This window comes from Balaenoptera ricei, chromosome 13 (assembly GCF_028023285.1).
Source record: "Balaenoptera ricei isolate mBalRic1 chromosome 13, mBalRic1.hap2, whole genome shotgun sequence".
Classification (NCBI taxonomy): domain Eukaryota; kingdom Metazoa; phylum Chordata; class Mammalia; order Artiodactyla; family Balaenopteridae; genus Balaenoptera; species Balaenoptera ricei.
Window position 1 is genome coordinate 71307165 of NC_082651.1, and position 25438 is coordinate 71332602.

At 43.0% G+C, this 25438-nt stretch overlaps 1 protein-coding gene across 2 annotated transcripts in view; it reads right to left on the minus strand.

Moving 5' to 3' along the window:
- Positions 1-5368: 5368 nt before the first annotated feature.
- ARHGEF33 (Rho guanine nucleotide exchange factor 33) overlaps positions 5369-25438 on the minus strand; it is a 46309-nt gene continuing 26239 nt past the window's right edge. Inside the window, exons 10-16 of one of the 2 annotated variants that reach the window (XM_059943546.1) lie at positions 24209-24292; positions 23017-23100; positions 21297-21445; positions 20110-20274; positions 16824-17622; positions 12975-13114; positions 5369-5498 (exon numbers count right to left, since the gene is read on the minus strand). In XM_059943546.1, the coding sequence (XP_059799529.1) occupies positions 5369-5498; positions 12975-13114; positions 16824-17622; positions 20110-20274; positions 21297-21445; positions 23017-23100; positions 24209-24292 (1551 nt within the window). Of the gene's footprint in view, positions 5499-7282; positions 7335-12974; positions 13115-16823; positions 17623-20109; positions 20275-21296; positions 21446-23016; positions 23101-24208; positions 24293-25438 lie in introns of those variants that run through there. The other variant, XM_059943547.1, reaches the window with a different exon arrangement.

Consider the following 25438-nt stretch of genomic DNA (forward strand, 5'->3'; position numbering starts at 1 on the left):
CATAATGACTTTAGCTTCTGTTTGAGAGAAATAGAGCCCTTAGAGGGTTTGAGCAGAGAAGTGACATGATCTGATTTACATTTTAACATGATCACTCTGGCTGCAGTGTTCAGAATGATTCGGGGTTAAGAGTGGGACTAGGGAAGCTGGTCCAATAGAAGGCAGATTGGCCAGGGTGACAGCAGAGGAGGTGGTGAGAAGAGGTCACTGATAGACTGGATGTTGGGTTTAACAGAATTGTCAAGGATAACTTCCAGATTAGGGGCCTGAGCAATTGGAAGGACAAAGTTACCATTAACGGAGGTGGGGAAGATTTGGTTGAAGCAGGCTTGGACATGTTAAGTTCAATAAATATATAAGACACCTGAGAGGTGCCAAGGAGGCAGCTGGAGATGTGAGTCTGGAGTTTGGGAGAGAGTTAGGGGTTGAAGATATAAAATTGGGAGTCACTTTCATAAAGATCATATTTTAAAGCCAGCAGTCCAGATAAGATCACCAAAGAAATGAGTACAGACTGGAAAAAGAAGAGATCTAAGCAAAGAGCCCTGGGGCTTTGTAACCTTAAAAGGAGGAGAGAGCCTCCTCACTCCCGAACAAATAGACCAGGAAGGAATGAAGGAGAAAACCAGGAGCCTGTTGCATCCTTGAGGCCTAGTAAAGAAATTATTGCTATTTCCGAAGAAGGAAGTGATCAGTGCCTCAAATGCTATTTGATGGGGGAGTAAAATGACTAAGAATGGACTGTTCATTTAGCAAGGGTGAAAATCACCAATGCCCTTGACAAGAGTGGTCAGGGGAGTGCTGTGGGTGGAGTGAGTTTAATGAGGAATGGGAGGAGAGAAGTGGAGCAGTTTGCTCTTTCAGGTTTTACATAAAAGGAAGCCGTGAACTGAGACAGAGTTAGAACCATCAAGAGAAGGTTTCTTTTGCTTAAAATGAAAGAAATAAGAGCCTGTTTGTATGCTGAAGGGTTTGCACCAGTTGAACAGGAAAATGTGATGATGAGAAGAGGGGATGCGATCTAGTGTTAAGTGGAAACAACACACTTAGAAACACAGATGGGATCCACAGCAGTCCTTCACGTAGATCCCACAGTCTTCAGATGAACAGGTTTACGTACATGAGGAAGAAACACAACACATTCAGTGTTCCTGCTAAGAATCAGAGCATTGAATGCTGCTATCTCTGGAGGCAATGAGGCAAGAAGAAGGAATAAAAATATCTCTATGGATATTTAATAAGTTTGATAACATTAAAGATTGTACACTAAGCTCTTTGAAAGCAACAATAAATTTTGGAAAATAAGTTATTTGGTTTAGGTACAAAAATATTGACTATTTTGAATGTCTGACAATTTCCCAAAACGATATTTTCTGCACTGCTTACAGCACATCCTTACGTTCTTGTGTTTAAAACTTAGTCTAGTGTCACACATCAATTTCTAAATTTTTCCCTTAAAATATAGAGGGGTCTCTCCATCAATTTTCTCAACCTTTTTTTAATCTGTTTCCCTTTTTGAAAAACTATCTCTCACCCGTTTTTCTGTCATCCTCTCCCTACCACGTGAGATCCACTGGCCTCTGCATAGATATTCGAATGCTCACAGGCTGAGTGGGGCATGCACATCTTTAAGTGAAATCAGCTCTCAGGATAAGTTAAATCCCAAGTGTCCCCAGAGGCTCAGGAAGAAAGTTATTAATGGTGATATTTCAAGAGAAAGTCTAGTCTGAAAACTAGACTTAATTTTATTATACAACTTAATGTAAGACATTCATATTATCATGTTTCTAAGTGCATGCAATTGATTATGTAGAATATACAGTCAATTTTACCACTTTATTATAAAAAACACTGATCATGTATATATGTATATATTTAATCCAAATCTTACTATATATAATAGCAAAGGTCACAGATGGTAAATTAAATAATTCAAAAAGAATCATTTGAGTTTTCATGAACTATCAGTTTTCTGTAACCCAAGGTAAGTATAATCCTTTATTCTGTCCTAAAATTCAATCTATGTTTAGAATCTGAGTGCTGTAGTTTATATACTAAATCATTCAATTTATTGGTCTAAGAAGTAGTGGCTCTAAAATTTCAGTGGGCCAAAGAATCACCTGAGCGCATTTAAAATGCAGATTCATGGGCCCCACTCTGAAATATTCCAGTAGAGTGGGACTGAAATAGTACCCAGGAATCTGCATTTTTACAAGTGCCCTCATAGGGAAGATAGTATATTAGTACAGACTTGAAGGAGGTGAGAGAATATGACAGACACGAGGTGCTATAGAAACACCATTCAAAGGGTTTTCCCTGAGCAAGAAAGAGCCTTTGTAATTTCAAGCAAACTATTTGTCATATGATGAAATACCCCACCACATGGAACCCCGGAGTGTTGGTCCGTAAATCCCCAGCTCTTCAAGGTCCCAGTTCTGGCATCAGAAAAGTAGGACAATCCTTGCTTGGGGTTCCATACAGACCCCACAAGAACACAGAAGGGACCTGTGGCCACTGCCAGCCTGTGCAGAAATAGCCACTTAATCTTTTGGTGGAATGCTTCTTTCTGCTTATTCACTCAAACACTTCCAGGAGCTATCTGTGCTCTCCTTCTCTGGAGGACTGGAGGCAACAGATTTTATCAATTGCCAAGCTCTTTCCCACCCTGACTTCATCCCTAGTGCAACATTACATTAAATATCATTAATCAATATCATTAAATATCCTATCTCCTCTGTCAATTTACAGTACTACCTAGAAAGATTATGAAATGGGTCAGTACAGCACAGAAAAGAGTAGCAAACTTTTTTCTTTTTAATGGAGAGATGTTTTCTAATGCTAGATGCTATGACAGTGGCAGTGATGCCTTTACCTGCTTTTGAAGACAACTGTATTTTATTTCCTTTGCGATTGATAGTTTTCTTTAAAAAAAAAAAAAAATGAAAGGCAGGAAAGTAAAGTGACAACCCTGAAACTCTTTGGCAAATTATGAGTAGAAATTAATTTCTGTGGCCTCTATCTTTTACAGCACCAACATTAACGTTGGCATCAACTGCTTACTAAGCACCTAGAATTCTAGAGGTGGAAAGAATTTCAAAAGATACGGTACAGCTCCTGCCCTTACGGAGACTTACATTGTTGTTGGGAAGACAAGACACATAGATCAAAAGATAGACAAGTTACACCACTAGAGGCCACAGAAAGATGAGGAGGCTTAAACTGGGTCTTGAACATTAGCAGAGAGGAAGGAGGCCAGAGTAAAGACGTAAAGCAAGAGTGAGCCTGAGCGAGGTGCATGGCTTGCCAGGAAACAATAGCAGCCCCGCTTAGCTGAGGTACAGTAGTTCAGTAGGACTGCAGAGAGGGAGCTGGTAGCCAGAGAGAAAACCTGGAGCTGCACTGGAGAGAGCGAGCCTTCACTGTCAAGTCAAGGAGTTTGGAATTTGACTACAGACAAATAAGAACAGTCAAAGAGTTTCACACAAAGCAGTATTTGGGAATATTCACATGTTAAGAGATGTGTGGGATTGATGGGGGCAGTTAGAAAGCTACCAGAAAAAAATCCAGATATCAGATGATAGAGACCCAGAGAGTAGCAGCATTAATTATTACTAGTTTCATAGGCTACTTTCCTAAAATATTACTAAATTGAGTTGTGCTACAGATGTAGCATCAAGATTTTTCAAAGGGTGTTATCAAAATGAAACTTTGGGATGTATGTGATATTTTTGAAACCTTCCCAGTAATTGATCATTTTTATGATAAACAATATGAAGGGGAAAGAAATTTGGTTTTTTTACATTTTATTTAAGAGGTTATGTCTCCTGTTTCACTTTTCATGTCCAGTCAATTTCACACTATGCTTTTAAGCACTGCCCCCCAAAACATCTTTGGCCTGATAATAGAGAGAAATCTAATTTCAAAGGAGTTCATTAATTTCAGAAAAATGAAAAGCTTGGCTTCAAATATTATTGGAAACTCCAAAAAGTTGGCAGTGATCCTGTAACTGTTCCAGACTCCTACTGTTCCAAATGCTAATAGATGGGTTCCTAATTAGTCGTCAGACAAGGAGAAGAAAACTTGTAACACAAGTGAAACTCCCCCTATTTTATCAAACAGTAGTCACTAGAGGAACAGCCTCTGGAGAAGTCAGCTGGAGTACCAAGATTCTGAATGAATAGTAACCTATGCCCCTAATTATACAGAACTGCCGAGAAATAGAGACAGATTGTTTCAACCTAATTTTTTTCTATTATGATTCTGATGCTTGGGGCGTGTCAAGGATGTGGGCCATCTTGGGCATACCCATGTGGAAAGAGAGTATTTTTTATTACCCCATAGCCAGGTAAGCCTCATTGCAATGATTTCTCCGCCTGCACTGTAAGAAAGACCTTTCTTTACAACTTACTTCTGGAAAACAGAATAAGGTAACACTAGCGCTAACTTTTCATTCTGACTTGGTGTTTGTAGCAACCACTGTGTATAAGCCATTGAAGTATTGATGCTGGTGACAAAATCAGTGCTTTTTCCCAGTCCATGCGGTCATGAGTGTGTGTGACACTCAGGATCACTGGTGGATCTTTGAATCCTCAGTACTCAATAAAACACAGACTCTGGATTCGTTCCCATCTGCAGCACAACCCACATGAGGGAAAATGTTTCTTTGGCCTCCCAGTTTCTAGAGAAATCACTGTTCACTGCACTGATTTTCATAACCATAGAACAAAAGGAATACTACTCTTAAGGTTCTCTTCCTGTTTGGAGATCAATATGTCTTTAAGCTTTGAACCTTCTGTGTCATGGTTTAAGCACAAATTTTCCACAACTCATATTTGCAACATGTAAAATACAATTCTATTAACTGATCCTTTGCCTTAAGGGATGTTAGGTATTTGCCTTGGGGATTTTGAAAGACATATGGCAAGACAACTGGCCCCTAACATAGTGTATATTAGTCTGAGAACACTGGGATGAATTAATACGTTAAATGCCTAGGAAGCATAAAATTCACATCCATGTTAAATATGAACATGCTCAATATTATACTGGGGAATGACCTCAAGGTGGAAGTTTCTGTTCTTACAAATGTTTATTTTCCTCTAAATTTATTGTGTTTTTCTGTAATGCTGTGAAAAGTCTTCACTTCCCTTTCCCCAGGTGTTGTTCAAAAAGCAAGCTCTCAACCACAGACTAATCTTCATCTTTTCAATGTCTTGTATGTTGATTTAGTTTCATATGTAAGTATTTATATTAGTTTTCCTCAGGGATTTATACATCAATATATATATATATATATATATTCCTACACAGATATATACAAGCTTTTTATCCTCATCTTACCACTTGACAATACAACTTTAAATATGTTTTACACAGCTGTTCCTTGGTCAAGGTCATTTGCAAGAGCAAGTCGGTTTCTGAAGAAATCTTGTTTGGTGGGTGAAGGATCCATTGAGGGATTCTCATTAGTTTTTTCCCTGTATTCTGATCCACTGGACCTAAAATCTCAGCACACAGATAAAGTACAGGTTGATTTGGTTTTAATTGTTTTCAAATATTTTATCTATCCAAATTGTTTTGCAATTGTAAAACAGTTGCCTCCTAGATCTGGAATAATTTTTACTTCCCCTGAATTTCATGACTCAGGACATGTGTAACTAAGATTTGCAGTGAACATAAAGAATTTACCTTTCTAATGCTTTATGGGGACAGTTGTGACAATTGTGTATGTCAGTGTAAGAAATTGTGTAATAACATTGTAAAAGGGGAATAAAGGCTTAGAAAATTCAATAAATCCTATTTTGATTCGATGAAGTAACTACTCCACAAATTAGCAAGGCCCTTAAATTTTAAGGGATGGAATTCATTGTTCTCAACCAAGGTTATCAAGGGCCTTTACTTAATTTGGGCATTACATTACAAACTCTTGCTTTTGCTTGTTTTCATTTTAAAATGAAAAATTTATTGAAGCCAACCACACATATATGCTACATTTGGTAGAATGCAGAAATTAGTACAGTAATCAGATTAGGGAGATTCTATTATGTCAACCACCACATAGGAGACCAAGCCCAATCAAGAGGCAACAACTCAAAACAGTCCAATTGAGTCCCCAGTCGAGGGTGTATTCTTCCTTTCTCTTGGTTAAGCCAGTTGGGTAATCCATTCCAGCTCTGCACCTTCTCCAGTTTGTTCATGTCAGAAGTCCCTAGAGGGAGGAGGCTTTCTGGAAATAACCTCTGATAAACTAGGCTGGGGCCCTTTGGCTAGCTTAAACTCTGAGCTAAAATGAGTAAAACTAGCCCAGTGACTTAAGAACCAATATCAAAAGACCTCATGCAAGGTGTATGACAGTGACATTAGACATGAAGTTCTTTGTCCAAAGCTCCTGCACAACTGAGCAAGTTCTCCATATGCCAAGGCAGAGTCAGGCATGCTTCCACTATCCACAAAAGAAAGATAAGTTCTTTCACTATCATTGATACGCTTTGAGTGTCCTCACTGTTGCTATTAGATAAGTTAATTATGACTATCATTTACTGAATTAATTGGGCAGAGTTCAAACTCCTTTACATTATTCAAGGAAAGAAGTTGGATCCACACAAAGGCTAAAACCCTGATGTCTGGAAGCCTGATGACTGATTAGATTTTTTTTACTTTTTGCCCTGATATTTGGTATCACAGATGAAACCCTAGCTGCCTAACACACTTTCTACGTCTGGTCAGTAAGGAGTACTTTTCCGCTATATCCCAGTGCATATTCTCTATCCAACCCGAGTACATCCGGGTATTCATTCAATAAGATGACAGCTGGGTGGGGTGAAAGTCCTCTTCCTTTTCAGCGCAGAAGCCCCCTTGGAACTCTCCCTTGAGACCACCTCCACAGATCCCACCCTGAAGCTCCAGGCCTTCTCTCAGAACTCCCAGCTACCTCCAGTTCAGATCTTCCCTGGTTAGCATACTGCACCCAAAATGTTAGGAAGATAGATTTTTGACCATGTCATTCTTTCCCCATATCTTCTGTTATCCAGAAGACTAAGAACGCCTAAGGTTTGGGGGGCAGGAAGTAGGAAGCAAGATTTGAATCTGGCTGGTGTTTCTTCTCAATTGTTTTCCCACATGACAGTTTCTCATCAGAAAGTCATTGGTCAAAACTTAAAATCTTTACCTTCCATTTCCCCTCTTAGCTACGTCTGATCTCTCCAAAACCCAACATGTCATACTTTGATGGTTCCAACATGCAACTGTTTCATGTTTACCTGGAAATGGGAAAGCTTTGATGTCACCACCAGCCCCAAGGACCACAGAAATCTTCACCAGTTGCGTTCCCATTTCTGAAACAAATGCCAAAATCGCCCTGTCTAGTTTTCAAAGTCCACAAACTCAGCTTAGTTTTTTTTTTTAACTGCTCTTCTCACAAACCACCTTCTCTATGTCTGCAGGTGTGTGAATGGCTCCGCAGTTCTTGATATTAACTAACAATTAACTAATGGCTAACTTGTTAATCATTTTCAAAATCCAGCATTCTACTGTAGCTATGACTAAAAGCTCATTTTTATCCTTTTAAAGATATTTTTAACTGATTTCTTTCTAATGAAATATGGCCACCTCAACTCATGGATTCCTCCAAAGGTGTGGCTCTCGAGTAATGCTTACCTAAATTACTGAGACGTAAGCTGCAGAATCTAGGAGAAAGAGCTAGTGTATTTGCTTTTATCCCCTTCCTCGATAAAACGGAAATGGCTTTTGAGTTCCTGGGGCCATTTTGGCTTACTGCAGGGCAGACCTGGGAACACATAAAGGGCCAGGCAGGCAAACGCTTGCTGGGTAAGGGTAGGATGGCTACTAGTACATTCCGACACAGCCATCCAAATATTTGACGGGAAAAGAACGGACCTGTCGCTAACTTTCCTTCCATTCAACTGACAGAGATGAAGAAAAATCACAAGTTGGGTGGGTCATACAAGCAGCAATTTCCTACGGTAAGCCTTAAAGTTTGTTTGTTTGGAGTGGGGGAAGGGAGGAGGGCTGGAATTAGTGCTGCAGGACCCTCTGACTTAAGAAGGGTTGGTTTTCTGATGGAAAGACTCTGCCTTGAAAGCTTTAGGAACATGCAGATGGAGAAGTAAGGGAGCAAGGGAACACCCATCCTGTCGGCCAAATCAGTTGGCCCAGGTAATCAACAGGGTGACAAATGAACGTTCATTTAATGTATATTTGTAGAGAGGTTACTATGTTCTAGGTGCTAAACCTTGTAGCTAGGTTACTCTTACATTTGGATCGTAAGCTCCTAATGACAGTACCTAGAACACTGAAGATCCTTAACTTAGTGACTGATTTCAAATGACCTACTGAGTAACATCTGTAATCAGGTTTAAGTAAATGTTATCCCTTCAGCCATCTCCTTCAGTTTTCAAGTTGTATAAGGAAGTGAAATGGGAAATGAGAGAGAACCCCAATGTGGGTAAGAATAGAGGAAGAACTTGAGATAGGCTCTAAGGAGGTAGAGAAGAAGGTGAGGGTAAAGTTATCAATTGATTCTTTAGTAGTCCTTCTTTCTATTACATGGTCTGTTCCACAGCCAAGGCTGAGTAAATGCAAAGACAGCTGACAGGACACAAAAGAAGTGGATTCACTGACATTCAATCATATGGGGCCCTGCAGAAGTGCTCTCTCTGCAGTGTGTGGTTAAGAAAATAAGAGATCCTGATGCGACTGGTAGAGGGAGGGTGCTGACTGGGAAGGAGACACTCTGAGGCATGTGAGTTACAAAGTGCTAAAGAGGAAGAAATGGGTGAGGAAACAGAATTAATCATTTGGAAGCCATATTCTTTGTCTTCCACTCCCCCCAGAGTTGAGGATAAAAAGAGAAAGCATCTACATTCCCTGCCCCTAAGCTGTTTTACGTAACCCTTTTTCCCCCATGCACACCCCCAACCAAGACTACTTATTAGCCTAAGTGCAAGATTTATATATAAAGATGAAGTAGCATCTGTCTCAGACTTCAGGACAGTGTAGATTTAAGTTTTTGAAAGCCTCCAGATAGATCCTTGCAGAATGGGATAGTCTGCCTACCGTCCTGCTCAAAGGCAGGGGGACAAGGATTCAGTCCAGTATCAGTCTATCACATTAGGTCTGTTCCTGGCTTCTAAGAATCCTCACTGAAAATTTTTTTAATCATTTAACATTTTCCAACTTTAAGATATGCAGTCTTTATTCTGACCAATTCTGGGCAGCTCTCAGGGACACATGACCTGGCATCTACCCAGGACAAATGTGCCCGAGATAGAAACAATCAGAGCGTCATCTTTTTCCCCAAATATCTTGGGCATTTTTCAGGATTTTTTTTGTTTTATGATGTCAGCTTGACTCTCCCTTTTGAATCCTTGTGGGTAGGAGCATTCGGCCCTCCCAGCCTCAGAGGGAAGAGAACCCTTTCTCAGGTTTTCTGTTGCATCTGGCTCCATGCCTAGCTTCGTCCCGAAGCAGCATTCTGGGTGGGTGGGGCCACCAGCCAAACAAGCCCCTATGGATACAAAACGTGTGTCAGCGCAGACGGGAGTGAGCCTCCAGAGGGCCGTGGGAGAGGCAGGCAGCGAGCCCCTGATGTGACACACGTGGCTTTTCTGGCGCTGGTCCGTTTTGGACCTCTGAGGCCAGCCTCTGACATGACTCCAGTACCCGGGATGAACCACGTCTTGAAGTCCCAGAGCTTGCTGCCAGCCTGACCTCCCGACACATGGGAGGAGAATGGGCTGATTCTCCTTCTCTCTGGTTCCTCCCTGTACCTGTCCGCATGCCTGGCTTCAGGGTGCAAGTTCCTACTAACAGCTGGGACCAACCAAGCCACTCACAATTCCGAGACAAGCATCTTGCACGGCACATGCAAATAATAAAGGATGTTCCATTAATGAGAAAAATCGAGTGTTCTCATCTGAGTTAAGAGCCACTCACCTTTCTGTGCTACACTGGGGCCTCCCTGCCCTTCGTCTCTACTTCAGCATAGTGGAACAAACTTTCCATGGTTCTTGGATGAAAATACTCAGGAAAAGCTACTAGAGCTGCTTCTTTATCCCATGCCAAGTCCCCAGAGTGCCCACCGCAGCACCCTGGACACGAGGCGATAAGCAAGCATCACACGATGGTGCTCACAGTTCTACACAAGATGTAAAAAGCCAGGAAAGCCTGCCAGAGGGAGCAGCCATCTGCGTGGCGCCACCTTTGCTTCCATCCGTATAACACTTCAAATTTGAAATACAAAGGCAGTACCAGGATAGGTGGCAGCAAGTGGACTGACGCAGGAGGGACTCATCTATGAAAAAGGATGAGAGGACTAAGGGGATCCATCTGGCCCTCTAAAAAGGATCCCAAAAAGCTGCAAGAGGGCTGAAAGCAATTAACCAACATGAAAATTTGGAGAGTCCACAGCAAGTGCTCAGCACTGAACCAAGGGCTGTGGGAGGCTATAGAAAGACAAAATCTGGTCTTCTACATGGTGAGTCTTTAAAATTAGAGGTCCCAGGCCACATTAATTTCTTGTTTCAGGTGTTAAAAAGATGTGATCACCCAGACTGATCTACAACAAAGTCAAACTACAGATAAAGCAAATCTCAGGACTAGAAAGCACTCAAGTGGCAATGATCTCCCACCCAGTGTGGCAATCCCTTTCACAGCATCCCTGACCAAGGTCATCTAGCTTCTCCTTAAGAGAACCCACTCCCTCATGAGGCGGCCAGCTCCAGTTCCAGGCAGCTGCATTTTTAGAAGGTTCTTCCTCTTACCCATTGCTCCTGGTTCTGCCCCCTGGATACAGAGAGGACAAGCCCACTCCCTCTGCCTCAGGTAACTGGCAGAGTGTTTTCTTACATCTCTGAAAAACGGGAATTTGTAAAGGAGCCGTGGTGGATCCATTACTCATTGCTTTCTAACAGACAGCACCCAGTCACTATAAATGGCACTGGGCAAAAAGTGACTGTTTTCCTGGGAAGTACTGTGGTTTAAAAATAAAAATAAGTAAAAATAAAATGATAGGCTCGGGGCTTCCCTGGTGGCACAGTGGTTAAGAATCCGCCTGCCAATGCAGGGGACACGGGTTCGATCTCTGGTCTGGGAAGATCCCATATGCCGCGGAGCAACTAAGCCCGTGCGCCACAACTACTGAGCCTGCACTCTAGAGCCCGCGAGCCACGACTACTGAGCCCGTGCACCATAACTACTGAAGCCCACGCACCTAGAGCCCGTGCTCCGCAACAAGAGAAACCACCGCAATGAGAAGCCCGCGCACCACAACCAAGAAGAGCCCCCACTCACCACAACTAGAGAAAGCCTGTGGGCAGCAACAAAGAACCAATGCAGCCAAAAATAAATAAATAAATAGATAAAATAAAATAAAATAAAATAAAAAGATAGGCTCAAGCAGTGTCCTTAGGAGTTTGGAGCCCTCAGAAGATTTCAGAAGCCTAAATCCCAGGGTCAGGCTGGAGAGCTGTCTACCTCCAGTTCTCTCCAACCTGTCAAACCTGTCAGTAGGGGGATCTCCCTCCCAATGCAGGGGGCCCAGGTTCGATCCCTGGTCAGGGAACCAGATCCCACGTGCACACCGCGACTAAAGACCCGGAGCAGCCAAAATAAATAAATATTAAAAAAAAAACAAAACTTGACAATAGGTACTGGGTCAGGAAAGATCTAAATCTATGATGCTAGAGCGAGGGGAACAATTCTCAGCTCATTACCCCCTGAATAAAGCGGATCTAGCAATAGTCATGCACGCACGGGGCTACTTTAGCAAAACTGAAAGGGGACTCATGGAGTGGGGCTGTCTCACTGCGGTAGTTTCTCCCCCTTTCCTTCTTCTTCCAGTCACAACAGGTGGGCCCAACAATCGGAGACCTACTAATCTCAGTACTACCCTCCCTATCAGAGAGGAATTAGACAAACCATCGAAAAAAGTCCTCACTCCAGGCCTGCCCCCAATTCTAACATCAAGACCATTATCTAAATCAGGAGAAAGTGATTTCCCTGTGCTTCGTCACTTAGCAGCAGCTCTGCAAAGTCAGCGATAGTGTCTTTAACTTTTCCATCCACTAAAATGGGAAGAGTTCCTGTTCAAAACTCACTTCAAGAACCTCCTCTTCCAAGAGAAACTAAGTAGCAGGCAAATCTCTCTAAGGGAGAGGGAACAGGCCTGAGGACCAGCGGAGAGAGAGCCGTCTTCCAGGCAGGCGATGGCTGGACTGGAGACCCCCCACCGTCAAATGCTAACGCTCAGCTCTTGCTTCTTACATTTCATGCTGGGGTTTGGCCATGGTCTCCCAGTCTGCGAGACAGTGCTAATAAGTGCTGACTGAAATGACAGGTGGGTGATTCCACACAGCAAGGACTGAGAATCTTAGAAGGACCACAGGAGGGAGAGGCCTTGTTTTTGCCTCCTATGGGGTATGGAAACTCCATTAAAGTGATTTTTTAACTAGGACCCAAGCCAAATCCATTCAATCATTTCCACTAGGGAAAACACTGGCAGAAGTCCCCAAAAATATGCACTAGCAACCAGGATGACTATAGGTCCCTACAGGCAGAAGCGCTGTGATGCCTTAGAAAACTTTCCACAGGTGGGGAGATCCTGCTGGCGCACCCATTACACCCAACTCCAATAGTGGATCCCACTCCTCCCAGCCACAGGGGATTTCCTAGGGGACCTCCTCTGCTCACTCCTCTCAGAACACATGACTTTGGGAACAAAGGAAGTAGGGCTAAAAGACAGAAGCAGCAGAGGACAGAGCTGAGTTTGCTTTTACTCTACGAGATCACAATGAGAAACATCTTCACCTGGCAGGAATCGTGGCTACTGGGTGCAGGCACTGAGCTTGAAGCAGTTGGGTGAAACCAGGCTACTTGATACTTATTACTGTTAAAACCTCAAGACTTAGCCCACAGGGAAATGAGTTACAATGCTGTCTTGTCTAAGGGCTACTCACTTCTTTTTAAAGAGCTTGCGGAAGGAGCTGCGAAAGCCCCCTTTCTGGTCTTGCCTGGGGTTTTGATCGCTGAAAGATGTTTGTTCACTTTCTCTTTCTTCCTTTGGACAGAATCTCGTGGCGTCTTCTAAATGCATCTCCTGAAAACACAAAAGAGGGGTGTGTTTTTACTCTTTTCCAAAGTTAATATTGATCCTGACTATGGGACAATTTTTTTAACTTGTCACTTTCCTCTCCCACTCCAAAAGGCTAATGGCAGGCACCCTATTCCAACCAAAGCAAACCTAGGCTAATTAAGAAACCAGTAGTTGAAAAGAGGATAATTTTCTGCTGAGTGTGGAAGTATTTTCTACATATCAAGGCAAATAGTCTAGAGTAGGGTTATGATATAACAATAATTAAAGATCAGGAAATAAAGGAAGATTAACTTCTTATTCTGGCAACAATATTGTCTTGCTGGAAAACCTACAGTAGTCCCCTCATATCCCTGGCTATGTTTCTCTTTCTACAAAATAAAAAAGTTTCTTGATTTTAATACTAGTTTAAACTCGTGTTCCTAATTCTCCACTTTAGACATTAATGATGGAAGGAGTTTTTGAGAGGTCAGATCTGTTTAGAAATAAATGTCAACTAATATTTCCAACCTGCACGCATGCCTTTTACAATTCTTAATCCATGCTATTTACAGTGTAAAGTTAAAATAAATTTAAAAACAAGGCTCTATCTTTTGTGAACTCTCTACTTTCTTTTTAAAAAGCAACCTAAAATAGCTACTTAATTTTGAACCAAAAAGAGAAGCCAAGAAGTCAAAGCAAAAACCACCCTGAAACGTTCATGAATTGGATGGGTGAATGCTTGCTGATAGAGAGCAAAGAGTGGGGATGAATTTTTTTCAGGAAACATATGGGTTTGACTTTGAGACCTTAACTCAGGGTTGTAGTAGCAGATCTAGAGAGTCTCTGAGATTCTATGAAGATTCATAACTAAACCACGGAGATCAACACCTTAATGGCTTAGTGTAGTGTTTCTGAAAGCGTGGTCCTGGGGCTACAGGATCAACTGGGGCCTTTATTTAAATGTAGACTCCTGAGCCCCAAGCCAGACTATCTGAACCAGATTCTGCGAAGTTAGGCCTAGATAATCTTTTTGCACACTTAGATTTTGAAAACCAACAGCTTAAGGTATGTGCCAGCCCACCTGCACTTAATGTTTATATGAATCACCTGGGAATCTTGCTAAAATGCAGATTCTGATTCAGTTGGTCACAGGTGGAGCCCAAATCCTGCATTTATAACAAGCTCCCAAGTAATACATTTACTACTAGCCCAAGGACCATATTTTGAGAAGTGGGCTTTTAGGGACTTTTTAGGACTAAATCTATTAATAGTTCTAGGAAAATCTGTGGAATCATGATCTTGATAATATCTTGCATTTGTATAGCATTCCATACTTTAGGAAGCATATCCACAAACTTTATCTTATTTGGCCTTATCCTCACAACAACCCTGTGAGGTAGGTATAGATTGTCTTATTTCACAGATGAGAAAACTGGAGGCACAGAGAAGCCAAATGAATTGTCCAAAAGCACACAGCTATCTGGCAGCAGAGTCAGGACCAGAACCGGGATCTCCTGACACCCAGTCAGGTGCTCTTTCCACTAAAGCATAGTGTCTTCTTTCTTGACTCTTAGAGACAGAACACTAAAGACTAGGGTTTGGTTGGCTCTGAGGGCAGGGGTGGAAGATACACAGAGTATATTTGAGGAGTTGGAACCCTAGGAACTTTGCACATCTCAGCAGGAAAGAGCTGATATCTTTAAAGATGGGGATTTGAAGAGTTAATCTTTTGCAACTAAAACCCCATCTCGCTCTGATTAATGGTTTTTGTCTAGCAATTGTTGAGCTTCCAATTTTTCACACATCAACTAGGGAAAAAAAGACATTTTTATGAACATATGAAATAAAAGCATTCTTTGCAGCTTAGACTATACTAGTTATAAGGTTCTGTATGTATATCTCTGCCCATCCCAAGTCACTTTGAACTGGCACTATTATTTCCTTTCTACTTCCCTTGTTAACGAACTTTTAAACTTTGACACACACCTAACTTTGATTTGTCTAAGAAATTTTACCTAACAGAATTTTATAAAGTTCAGAGTTGAAAATCAGAGGCAGAAGGAAATCTGAGAATCCTGGGGAAACTCAGCAACCTTAGCTGGGCACGCTAAGGCGTTTCTGCCCTCTCAGGAAGCAGACACAGACTTTGATTTCTGGAGTCCAGGTGGGCGGCAAGCTCCAAGGCTCTTCATGTTCCTCTGGCCTAATGTCCACCACTCCCACCTGGGACAATATTTACAAGGAAAAACTCACTCTGCCATTTTTGTAAAAGGCCCATGAGCCTTTTTTCATATTTCCCTACCCCTCTCTTCACTTAGCCAACTTTTAAGCAGCTTTTAAAATTGAATTCAGACGTTCAAACTATCTAGGAGACTTCTCTGACCATCATCACCATAGGAGGGTTTAAATACCCTCCCATGTGCTTCCACCGTTTATTATAATTCTGTGTTTATGCGTCTCCTTCCTGGGCTAAGCCAGTGGCCTTGGAAGGCAGAGACTGGATGCCATTTATTTCTGAACCCTGAGCACTTGACACAGAGACTGGTGCAAGGCAGGTGCTCAGTGTTTGCTGAAAAATGAATGAATGAAAGGAGTCAATGATCCTCGATCTCTTCCCACTCACTTGGAAATAGAAAACAGGTGGAATGCAGGGCCCTCATTCCTGGGAGAAACCCTTTCTCACCTAGGCAAAGGATCCCTAGTGCTGGATGCAAGGGATACGTCGTGCAGGTAAAGGCAGTCCTGGACTGTCATTTTCAAGATGTATCAATCAATACAGAGTTGCCCTGTAAACCCTAACCACCACTTCTAAAATGTTTAACAGGAAGGATGGGGGCACAGGTCAAAGCCACACTGTTACTCCGTTTAATCAGAAATTGCCTTTGTTCCAATCACGTGCATGATTATTTGCTCAGGAGAAATTATTTGCTCAGGAACTATTAGTCCTTTCATGGATGTGTATTTAAACACCTCTTTAAATCTCCCAAGGCTTGCAGACACCAAGGTTAGACATCAAAATACCAAACATCGATATAGAGGCCAAAGAAGGTGTTTGTGAGTCAATGCTTCCTTGACTATTTTGTGTTGTCCTCGTCCCACTGCAGTCTGCCAAGTAAGGTGACACGCTTTTCCAGGCAAAAGGAAAGCAAGCGGAAATGAATTTTGTAGTCAATTTTGCAGGGAGTCCTCAGAGCGAGAGGGCAACTTGCCTCCTCCCTAGCTACAAACAAGGGTGCAGGTCGGGGAGTACAGTAGGCTGGCACACAGGGCTCCATATTTTGAACGTGTAAACAAGGGGTGCGCCTAACAGGCAAAGGAAGACACAGACAGGCCTGGGACTTGAGTGCAGTGCCCTGCAAGTGAAGTGCAGCTGGGAGGTGCCACAGCCTAAGCAGCAAGGCAGAGAACACCTCTAACTCTTTCACTTGGGGTGGGGGGAGGCGTTTTAAGCAGGTCTACTAGGAGTCCTAGTCTTTCGGTCGTCCTACATATATAGGTAAGGCATGCTCCTGTGTCCTGGCACTGCAGGATGGGCGCTAACGCTCTCCTCCGAGGGCCACTGATGGTCAAGCCTTTAACCCGGGCTCTCCCTCAACATCCTCGCCCAGCCCGGCCTCTGCGCCCCCGCCTGGCCAGCCTGCTTCCCCTCCACGCTAGGTGAGCCCAGACTGCACCCTGGAGATCTAAGCCCGGGTCTGCCAGCGCTGTGGGTTTGGGGTCGGTTTTACTTTACCCTCCTTACTTCCAAATAGGTCTGCTTTTCGCTTTGGGACCTCTGTTGGGGAAAGAAAGTTCTGGGCGCGCCGCGGGCGGAGGCGGCCGAGCCGTGCGGCTGCGCAGCGCGCTCGGCCTTGAGCGGCGCGCGGCCGCCGCTGCTGCTGCGCGTGCTGTAGAGGCGCGGGGCCACGCCCTCGGGGGGCGGCGCGCGCGGGAACTCCTTGAGCGAGCGGCTCAGCGGCTTGGCCTTGCCGTGCGCGTGCGCTGCCGCCTCCAGCTTGTAGGCGCTGCTGCTGCCCGCCGGAGACGTGGCGCTCTTGGGCAGGGGTTGCAGCGGGTGCTCGGGCCGCTCGGCCTCCACGGCGAAGCTGACGGGCCGCAGGAAGCAGATGTCCAGGCTGGACTCGGAAGAGGCAGGCGAGCAGTTCTCGAAGAGGGCCGGCGCCTGGAAGGGCTCCTCGTCGTAGGGCGCGGGCAGCGCGAAGATCTCGCCGCCGTACTCGAACTCGTCGTAGGCCGCGGGCACGTAGCCGCGGGCGTCGGTCAGGAGCTCGGCCGGGGCGCGCAGGGAGCGCTCCACGTTGCCCAGCTGCTCGGCCGGAGAGGGCTCGAAGTCCATCTCCGGGATGGCCTGCAGGGGCCCAGCGAGCGCCTTCACGTCCTGCTCGGCGGCACAGAACTGCCCCGGCGCCAGGAGGCTCTCAGGCCTCTCGTGCTTTCTGCTTTCTATCTCCCAGTCACTGGGCTTCCCGGGCTGCATGCTCTCCATCAAGCTTTGCTGTTGTTGGCTTTTCTTCAGTGGGGGCATCAAATGTCTTTAAAGGGGAAAGAGAATACAAAACAAGTGTGCTTACGGTTTGTTAGTGCACGCCTCTCACCGAGCAGCGCAAGGCCGGGACCGACGCACTGCCTGCCGGAGACCGCTTAGGTGCAAACTGCCGACTCCCTCCTCTCCGTCCCTCCCAGCCGCCTACGTGTGTTACCTCCCAAGCGCCACAGGCTTCTCAGATTAAGGAGTCCCCACGAGCCCTGGTCCCCCAAGTGGGAGAGTGAAAATGACCATCCGTGAAAGGGATGCTGGAAGTACCCATCTGAGCCCAGAGGCACTGCGCAGAGGTGGCTGGTAGGCCAAGGATGCTCATCCCCCATGTGCAGTCTCCGACCCTTCCCACCACTTGTCAAGGCCCCAAGGCACCTCTTTTCTCTCTTCTCTCCCTTTCTTGCCCTAGCAGAGTCATGTACAATCATGGAAACAACTTTTGTTCAACTCGTGGATCTTAATGCTTAAGAATTAATTCCCAGACGAAGTAAGTGGAGTACAATCTTGATAACCGTTGAATCTGAATGTTGGTGTGTGGGGTTTACTGTACATTTTACTTTTCTGTATGTTTGAAATTTTCATAATAAACTAAAAATTCCTTGGGGCTATAAAGCATGCTATGTAAGTCGTCTCAAACTTCCACCCAAAAAAACATTACCGAAATGAAAAGGCTGTCACTCTGAATATGCCCAATTTCATGGAGGGTTTTTTTGTTTAATCATGGATAAAGAATAATTAACATTGGATGCTTGGATAGAATACCCATCAGATTGGATGTGGTTTGCCAGTTCTGCTGGAATTAATTGCCAGACAGATGTGAGTGGACTACGATACACTGACCCAAACTGGTTGCGCTAGTTTATTTATTCATACTTAGTTCTACCACGAAAATGCATAAAGAATGCAGATGTAAATGCTAACACTGACTGTCTTTCTCTGGTGATCTTAAGATGAAAATTAGGTCTCACATTTACAGAGGTGAAAAAAATAGTAAAATGAAATATTGACTTGAATTCTCTTTTAACTTGGAAGACTCTTGTTGGGTTTTTTTCTGGCTATGTTTCTAGCACAGAATGCAATGACAGCCATCTTCAGTCTGGATATAATCTCTAGGGATTTCTTTTTTGGGCTCTATTTGTCTCACTTCAAAGTAGAGAGTTCTGTCACTGTTTTAAGAGCTGAAGTGATCCACAAAACTAAAATTCCACTTCCTGTCTCCCACTTCCCACCCAGGAAAGGTATTTTTTTCTGTAAGGAGTTCTCTCCTTATAGGACTTCAAGGATTTTCTCTATAGTAAGAAACTTATCCTGGGCTCTATTTATAGAAAAGTGAATGTCTCATAGGTTTTCAGAATGATGATAAAATTTCTCCGTTCTGCCTCCACATTTGCACTTCCATCTCTCACTGACAAATGTTCTCAATTTTAAGAGATAAGGGCAGAAAGCAAACAGGATTTATTTTGTGTTATTGATCAGTTGCTCCTTCCCGTGACTGTAATTAGCATTCTAAAAACTGTAGGGATTAAACATTGAAGTAATCTCAGCTGCCTGCCTCTCACTTCATTGTAGTTTTAGAAAAGATAAGTAGCTTCTTGCATGATTTCTAAATTTTCCTTAAGATAATAAAACCCAAAGCAGAAATTATAATCTAAGGAATTAGTTTCATGAGAATTGTCTATATTTGGTAAATTGGGGGTTTGGAATTTTGAGTTTTGGTTTCCCTTATTCTTCCAGAAGTCCTAGTTTCAAAGGTGGCCAAGTTGACATCCTTCAGAGGTAAAATGAGTTCCAGATATGTAAATAGCCTAATCCTTACCCTAAAGATCATCAAGAAGTTGGCTGAACGAGAATCCAGCTTAGTGTGCGAGAGAGTTGTGTGCAGCGACTTTAAAAGACTGTCAAATCCATCCACTGCCCAGAACAGCTTTCAGAGAAGCTGTCATAAGTGAAGAACAGAGGTCATGAAGTCCCTTTCTGAAGAAGCTTCAAGGAGAACTGGGAAGGGCTAAACAGCCTTCTTTCTGTATCACCTCAGACGTATTTCTCATCCTCAGAGCCCAGACTTCCTCTGACCCCTGACTGGGAAACCTTTTTCTTCACTACATCTTTTGTAGACATTAAGTGGGTTCCCACCTTTCTGAGGGGTTGTAAAATGCCTTCCTGGCATCTTACGGCACTCCCTTCCACTCTGTCATTGTCCAAACCCAGAGAGACTCATGCTGTAGGTGGAGGGTGGTTGTGTGTGATAAAATTGTTGGGAGTAACCTCCAGCCTCTAGGCCTGCTCTTTAACGTAAGTGCCGTCCTCTGGAATCCAAACTTCGGGTCGGCTGCTTGCCTGCCACATATGGGGCTGATGGGGCAAGAGGGAGGAAGGAGTCCTGTAGGTCATACTCCTAATACAGGCTGGCCTGCTACCCCACACAGACCACCTGGGAGGCGAGGGCATTGTCATTAACCTTTCCACAGCAACAGGTGCTTACGTGACAGCAGGGCCAGAACTGGGAGCAGAAGAGTAGGGTTGCAGCATCTCTTCTGAGTGGATCCCACTGTCACGGACAGCCTCGGGGCCTGCAGTGGGAGAAGCATCTTGCCCGGCATTTGCACACTGGGAAGCCAGCCCTTTGTACAGCTTCGCCATGGATGACCTAATGGAATGGAGGTAATAATTCTCAGGGTCTACAATGGGAAATCAGCTCTCTGAACACACACATTATACCAAGAAAGGCAGACTATCTCTCAGATGAAGCTCAGCTGTGAAGTTCTCGGTCTCTCCAGGGCTCTCTACAAACCAGGTTGCTTACATAATAGAGTGCAAGCTAGATGCTGGGTAGGAGTAGGGGTGCTGATTAATTGGCTGAATTGAGTTTGGGGGTCAGGGGAGTATGAGGAGAAGTCATCCATTAGAGGAGCCCTGGCTTGGGACATAGCATCTTTTACTGGTGTAAAGCACGCACAGAAATGATTCTGTTTTCCTCACTGGATTGGGATGAGGTTGAAAGAATTCCAGGTTATTAGGAAGCTTTGTTATGAGTTGCTTCTGTTCCCTCATAAGCCCAGCTTTTCCTTAATCAGTCCTTCCTGTTTCCTCTTAGTGTGAAATCCTTTCAACCACCACCCCCCTCCCTTATTTGTTTTATTTTTATCCATAGCACTTAAACCATTTAACTTATTTATTAACTGGCTACTCAGGTCTAGAAAGTAAGCTCCATGTGGCAAAGATTTTTGTCTGTTTTGTTCTTCGCAGTATATTCAGTTTGCTGAACAGTGCCTGATATACAATAAGTGCTCAGTAAATATTTCTTGAATTAATGAAAGAAATCACATTCTGGCCTTTAAACTGCAACTTTAAACCTGGCAAGTTTAGTGAAACAACTATTTTTGAGGTGGTTAGCAACATGAGATAATAGAAGGTCTGCATAAGCGTTAGAGGAAAAGTGCTTATTTTTCTAAATTAATTTCCACCAGGTAGTAAGTACCTCCCTCCTGTAGCCAACCTCGCCGCCTCTCTTCCCTCCCCTGCTCTCTCTTCTCTTCCGCCTCCATCACTGCATTTCAGCCGCTTTGCATTCAATGTGGTTACTTGTGACAGACACTCACATTGACCGTCTGTATCCCTGTTCTCAGAAACCTTTGATCAACCCTCTAGACTGCACCATCAGAACCTTACTTCTTGAGTTTTTTCCGTTTCTGAATAAGCAAATCCTCGTTGCACTGAAACAGCAGGGTGTAGTGTGAGATAAATACTCGCAGGCGTTGAACACACACAAGAAGTAGGTAATAGTCAGGGTGTTCCTGCTCTGTGAACTTCAGGACGTTCTGGATGGAGGAAAAAAGGAAGCAGCATTGCATAGTTAGAATGAAAAGTTGTTTCTTCTCTTCTATACCTTGCCTTGATCTGTTGTGAGAGTTTGGTAGCCATTTAATCAAAATGATGCAAATGGCCAATTTAATTACAAACTGAAAAGTCAAACTTGCTGTTCTCTTTGTCCATCACACCAAGGGAAAATAATAGTCACTATTGCTCCTGTTCGAGTTGAATTTGAACATAATTCCATCTGAAAAATTAGAAGGATCTACTAATTAGATCTCTGAAGTAATGGAGCCATTCTAACAATTACTTTCTATAGGCAATGCCTTATAACCCAAAGGAGTCAGACCAATGGTGAGAAGGTCAGGCATCAAGGCTGGAAGTGAGGGGATGTTTATGATCAAGCCTGGCCTAGTGGCCCCTCCTGTTACATTGCCTGCTGTGCTATAGTGGAATGTGCATGCTGGTTGGATTTGGGAAAGCTAACAGTTATTGAGTGCTTCCTATTGCCAAACAGTAAGTCCTTTACATTATTTTCTCATTTAATTTTTACCACAACCCAGTTAGATATATGCCATTGTTACTCCAATTAACAAATAAGGAAATCAAGGCACAGTGAAGTTAAATAATCTTCACTGGGTCACACATCTAATGAGTAGCAGAGTCAGGATTTGAACTCAAGTCAGACAGCAGAATCTGGGCTCTTATTTACTTACTTACAACCTGCTTGCAAGACCTGGGTTTCAGGCCTATATTTTTTCACTGACCAGGTGTCTTAACTTGGGCAAGTTACTTCTTTGGGTCTCCATTTCCTTATCTAAAAAAATGTTACTAATGATACCTATTTAATGGGATTGTTGAAAAGATTAGATAATTACTGTGAGAGAACGATTTTAAGATCTAAAGCCACATACAATTGAAAGTCTTTTTAATGTTAATACTGGGCTACTTCTACCTGAGACAAATCCCAAGCATTTCTGAGATGCTTTCACTGAATTACTTAAGAAGATCAGTCAGCAATTAAACCAGAACAGGTGGGTGGTGGGAAGAAGAGGGGCTGGTAGGGGTTTTGATGAGTCTCTTTCTGAACTCTACTGCCTCCAAGATGCTACAAACCCTGCGGGAAAATGGTGTGACGAAGTCAGCTCATCAGCTTCTCCATGCTTCTCCTGTGACACAAGATATAAGCACAATGTATTGTAGACCCTTGGACGCAAGCCAAAAGAAAGTAGTAGTCGGGTGCATTTAGATGGCTGTAGAACCAAGGTGGAAGGGACTGAATAGGTATCCAGGGTCTGGCAGGAGCTGCCATAGAAAGATCCTGGATCAGCATAGGTGTGAATTGCTGGTCAATGAAGATAGAACTTCATTTTTGGCATCACGAGCCAAAAATTTTTAGAGAATGAGATTTTAGCTCATACCACAAGGTGGAGATGGGGTAATCATAACAATCTAAATCATTTAAACACTTCTTAGAAATACTAATGATTCCTTGACCCTTCACAGTGTCTTTCATTGGAAGCTAAAAACAACTGTTTAGCATGAAAATCAGTTTAGTGGCTTGGCCAGCCATACCTACCTGCAGATGTATCAGATATTCAGGGATGCGCTGAACTATGTGAAAAAACAGTGTATAGATGTCAGACTTAATCTCTTCGTCACCCTGAATGAAAGAAAGTTGGAGTCAGTCTTCAGCGTCCCTCCAGCTCTGGCTGTCAAACCCCAGAGTCAGTTCCCCCAGAGTAAGAAGGGTTTACTCTCTTCTCTGAAGAGAATTTTCTTCATCTAGAGTGTCATGCAGCATTGATCTGTTCGGGGACATGCTCAAGGAGACAACTCTTCTCTAGCAGGGGACATGTTATATACTTCTTCAGAATCCACCCAAGTTTCCCAACTACTCCCTCCTCTTCCCCACCCTCCAACACCATCTTAGCACAGTGGGCATTCAGTAAATTATATATGAGTTGACTAAATTCATTAAGGTTCTTCAGCCAGTAATCTTTACAGAGGTTTACGAATAGGCACTAAGGGTGGATGGGAGCCTCATGAGAATGGGGAAGGGAGTATGATTAGAAACTGGTCAGCTGGCCTGGCAGCAGGAAACATGCTGGACTTTTTCCATGTTCCTTCCCCTCCTTTCCCTTTCTCAAATATTTGCAGAGTGCTAACACGTGGTTGGTATTGGGTACTGGGTTGGGAGCAGTAGGGGGTTGAAGTAGAAAGTTAATAGAGCCTCTCACCTCTTGTGAAACTCGATTAACTCTTAGCTTTAGAGCTCCTGATATGGTTCTTTTCTATTGACCTAAAATAACTAGAATTGTCTTATATTTATATGTGCTTATTGAGCACCTAATATATCATCGCAGAAGCAATACTTAAAGCAACATGACTAAAGCCATTTTATAATCTTATAAACTGACAGATACAAGATAACATGAGTTTAATATTCAGTTCATATTGTCTGAGCCTGTGAAACCCAAAACCCCTCAAGGCTGCAAGCTGCAGTCTGAAGATCTCTGCTTAGCATAGCTGTTTACTTTGTCTGTATTTCCATTGGAATGGAACAGAAGGTCAGTGAGGAACAGCAAAGACCAAAGCAATGGCACTGATCCTTGAGTGGGCTCCTTTAACCCCAGGGAGGAGTGTCAGTGGCTCCGTTCAAGCCATTCCCCAGCCTGGAGAGCAAGCTCAGAGCGCATGTGCTGTAGTTTCTGGGCAGATGAGCAACATCATATAGTTACACGTGTAACCAAAGGACAGTGCACGCATACCTCCTTCAGAACAACCACGTGAACCAAAGAGATGCATTCTGGCAGGTCCCTCAGGTAAGCAACATAATAATCCAAAAAATTATTCTTGAAAACAAGCAGAAAAAGGCATGGTAAGAACCTGGAGACAGGAATGATAGCAACTAATATGTTTACAGAGTCATGCATATTAAAAGGAGTACTTTGCAGAGATTATTTTAATCATTCATTTAATGTGTTTAGTAAATTTTTTTTTTTATTCACCTTAAAAAATCTTTTTGGTTTTAAGGAAAATATTCCTGTGGATTTGGAAAACAAAACTCAGTATCCCTGCTTTAATGAGAGAAAGTGAAGTGATAAACCAAAGCAGAGGGAAGGGGCCGTGTAAGTTGAAAAAATATTTTTAAAAGCTGTTCAATGATAAAAATGCATATTTTGTTTTTTAATTACTTTCATTAATGATGAAATGCTTCAATCATCTACATCTAAATGAGGAACTTTGTCCAACTCACCTCATAGTTTCTAGACCAGGGATTCTCGACTTTTTCGACTAATTGCATTTTCACCTATGGAATATCCCCTCAGGAAAACAGTTCTCACCTTTCCAAGTTATACTCCCATAGATATAACAATTTTCAGCTCAAGAAAGCATACTGAATACAAATGAGTAAAAGTGATATTAGAGGGATAGTATTACATCCACTCTATACAAGTAAATAATTTGTAAATTTTGTATTATTAATCACAGCTGAGAATCATCGATATACAGAGGTTAACTGCAGGCAAAATCTGGCTTGCAGACCAGTTTTAATTAGCCCACACAATATTTTTAAAATAAGAAAATTTCATACAAAATTCTGGATTTCCAGCTTCTCTTAAAATATCAGAAGTTCTGGTAACTCTAGTCCTTTTTTCCTGCATAACAATTGGATAAAGCTGAGTAGCTATTCTTTGTTGAAAGCATATGTGCTCCACTTAAGCTCACTTCCCAGCAGTCCACATTGTTTTACATTCAGCTCACTTCTACTCACTAATGTCATTGTCTGGCCCTATAGGCATTTGAGTTTGCAGCTTGTGGCCTAAGTCATACTTTCTTTGAAGAACATTATAGAGATTTCAAACCTTAGCATCCTTTCTCCAGGGAAGTGAAAACAAAAAACATTCCAGACAAATAGCTGCCCATCACATTTTAAAAAATCTCTAGGAAATGAAATTGTGCATGAAAGTATATACATATATACAAACTCTCATTTA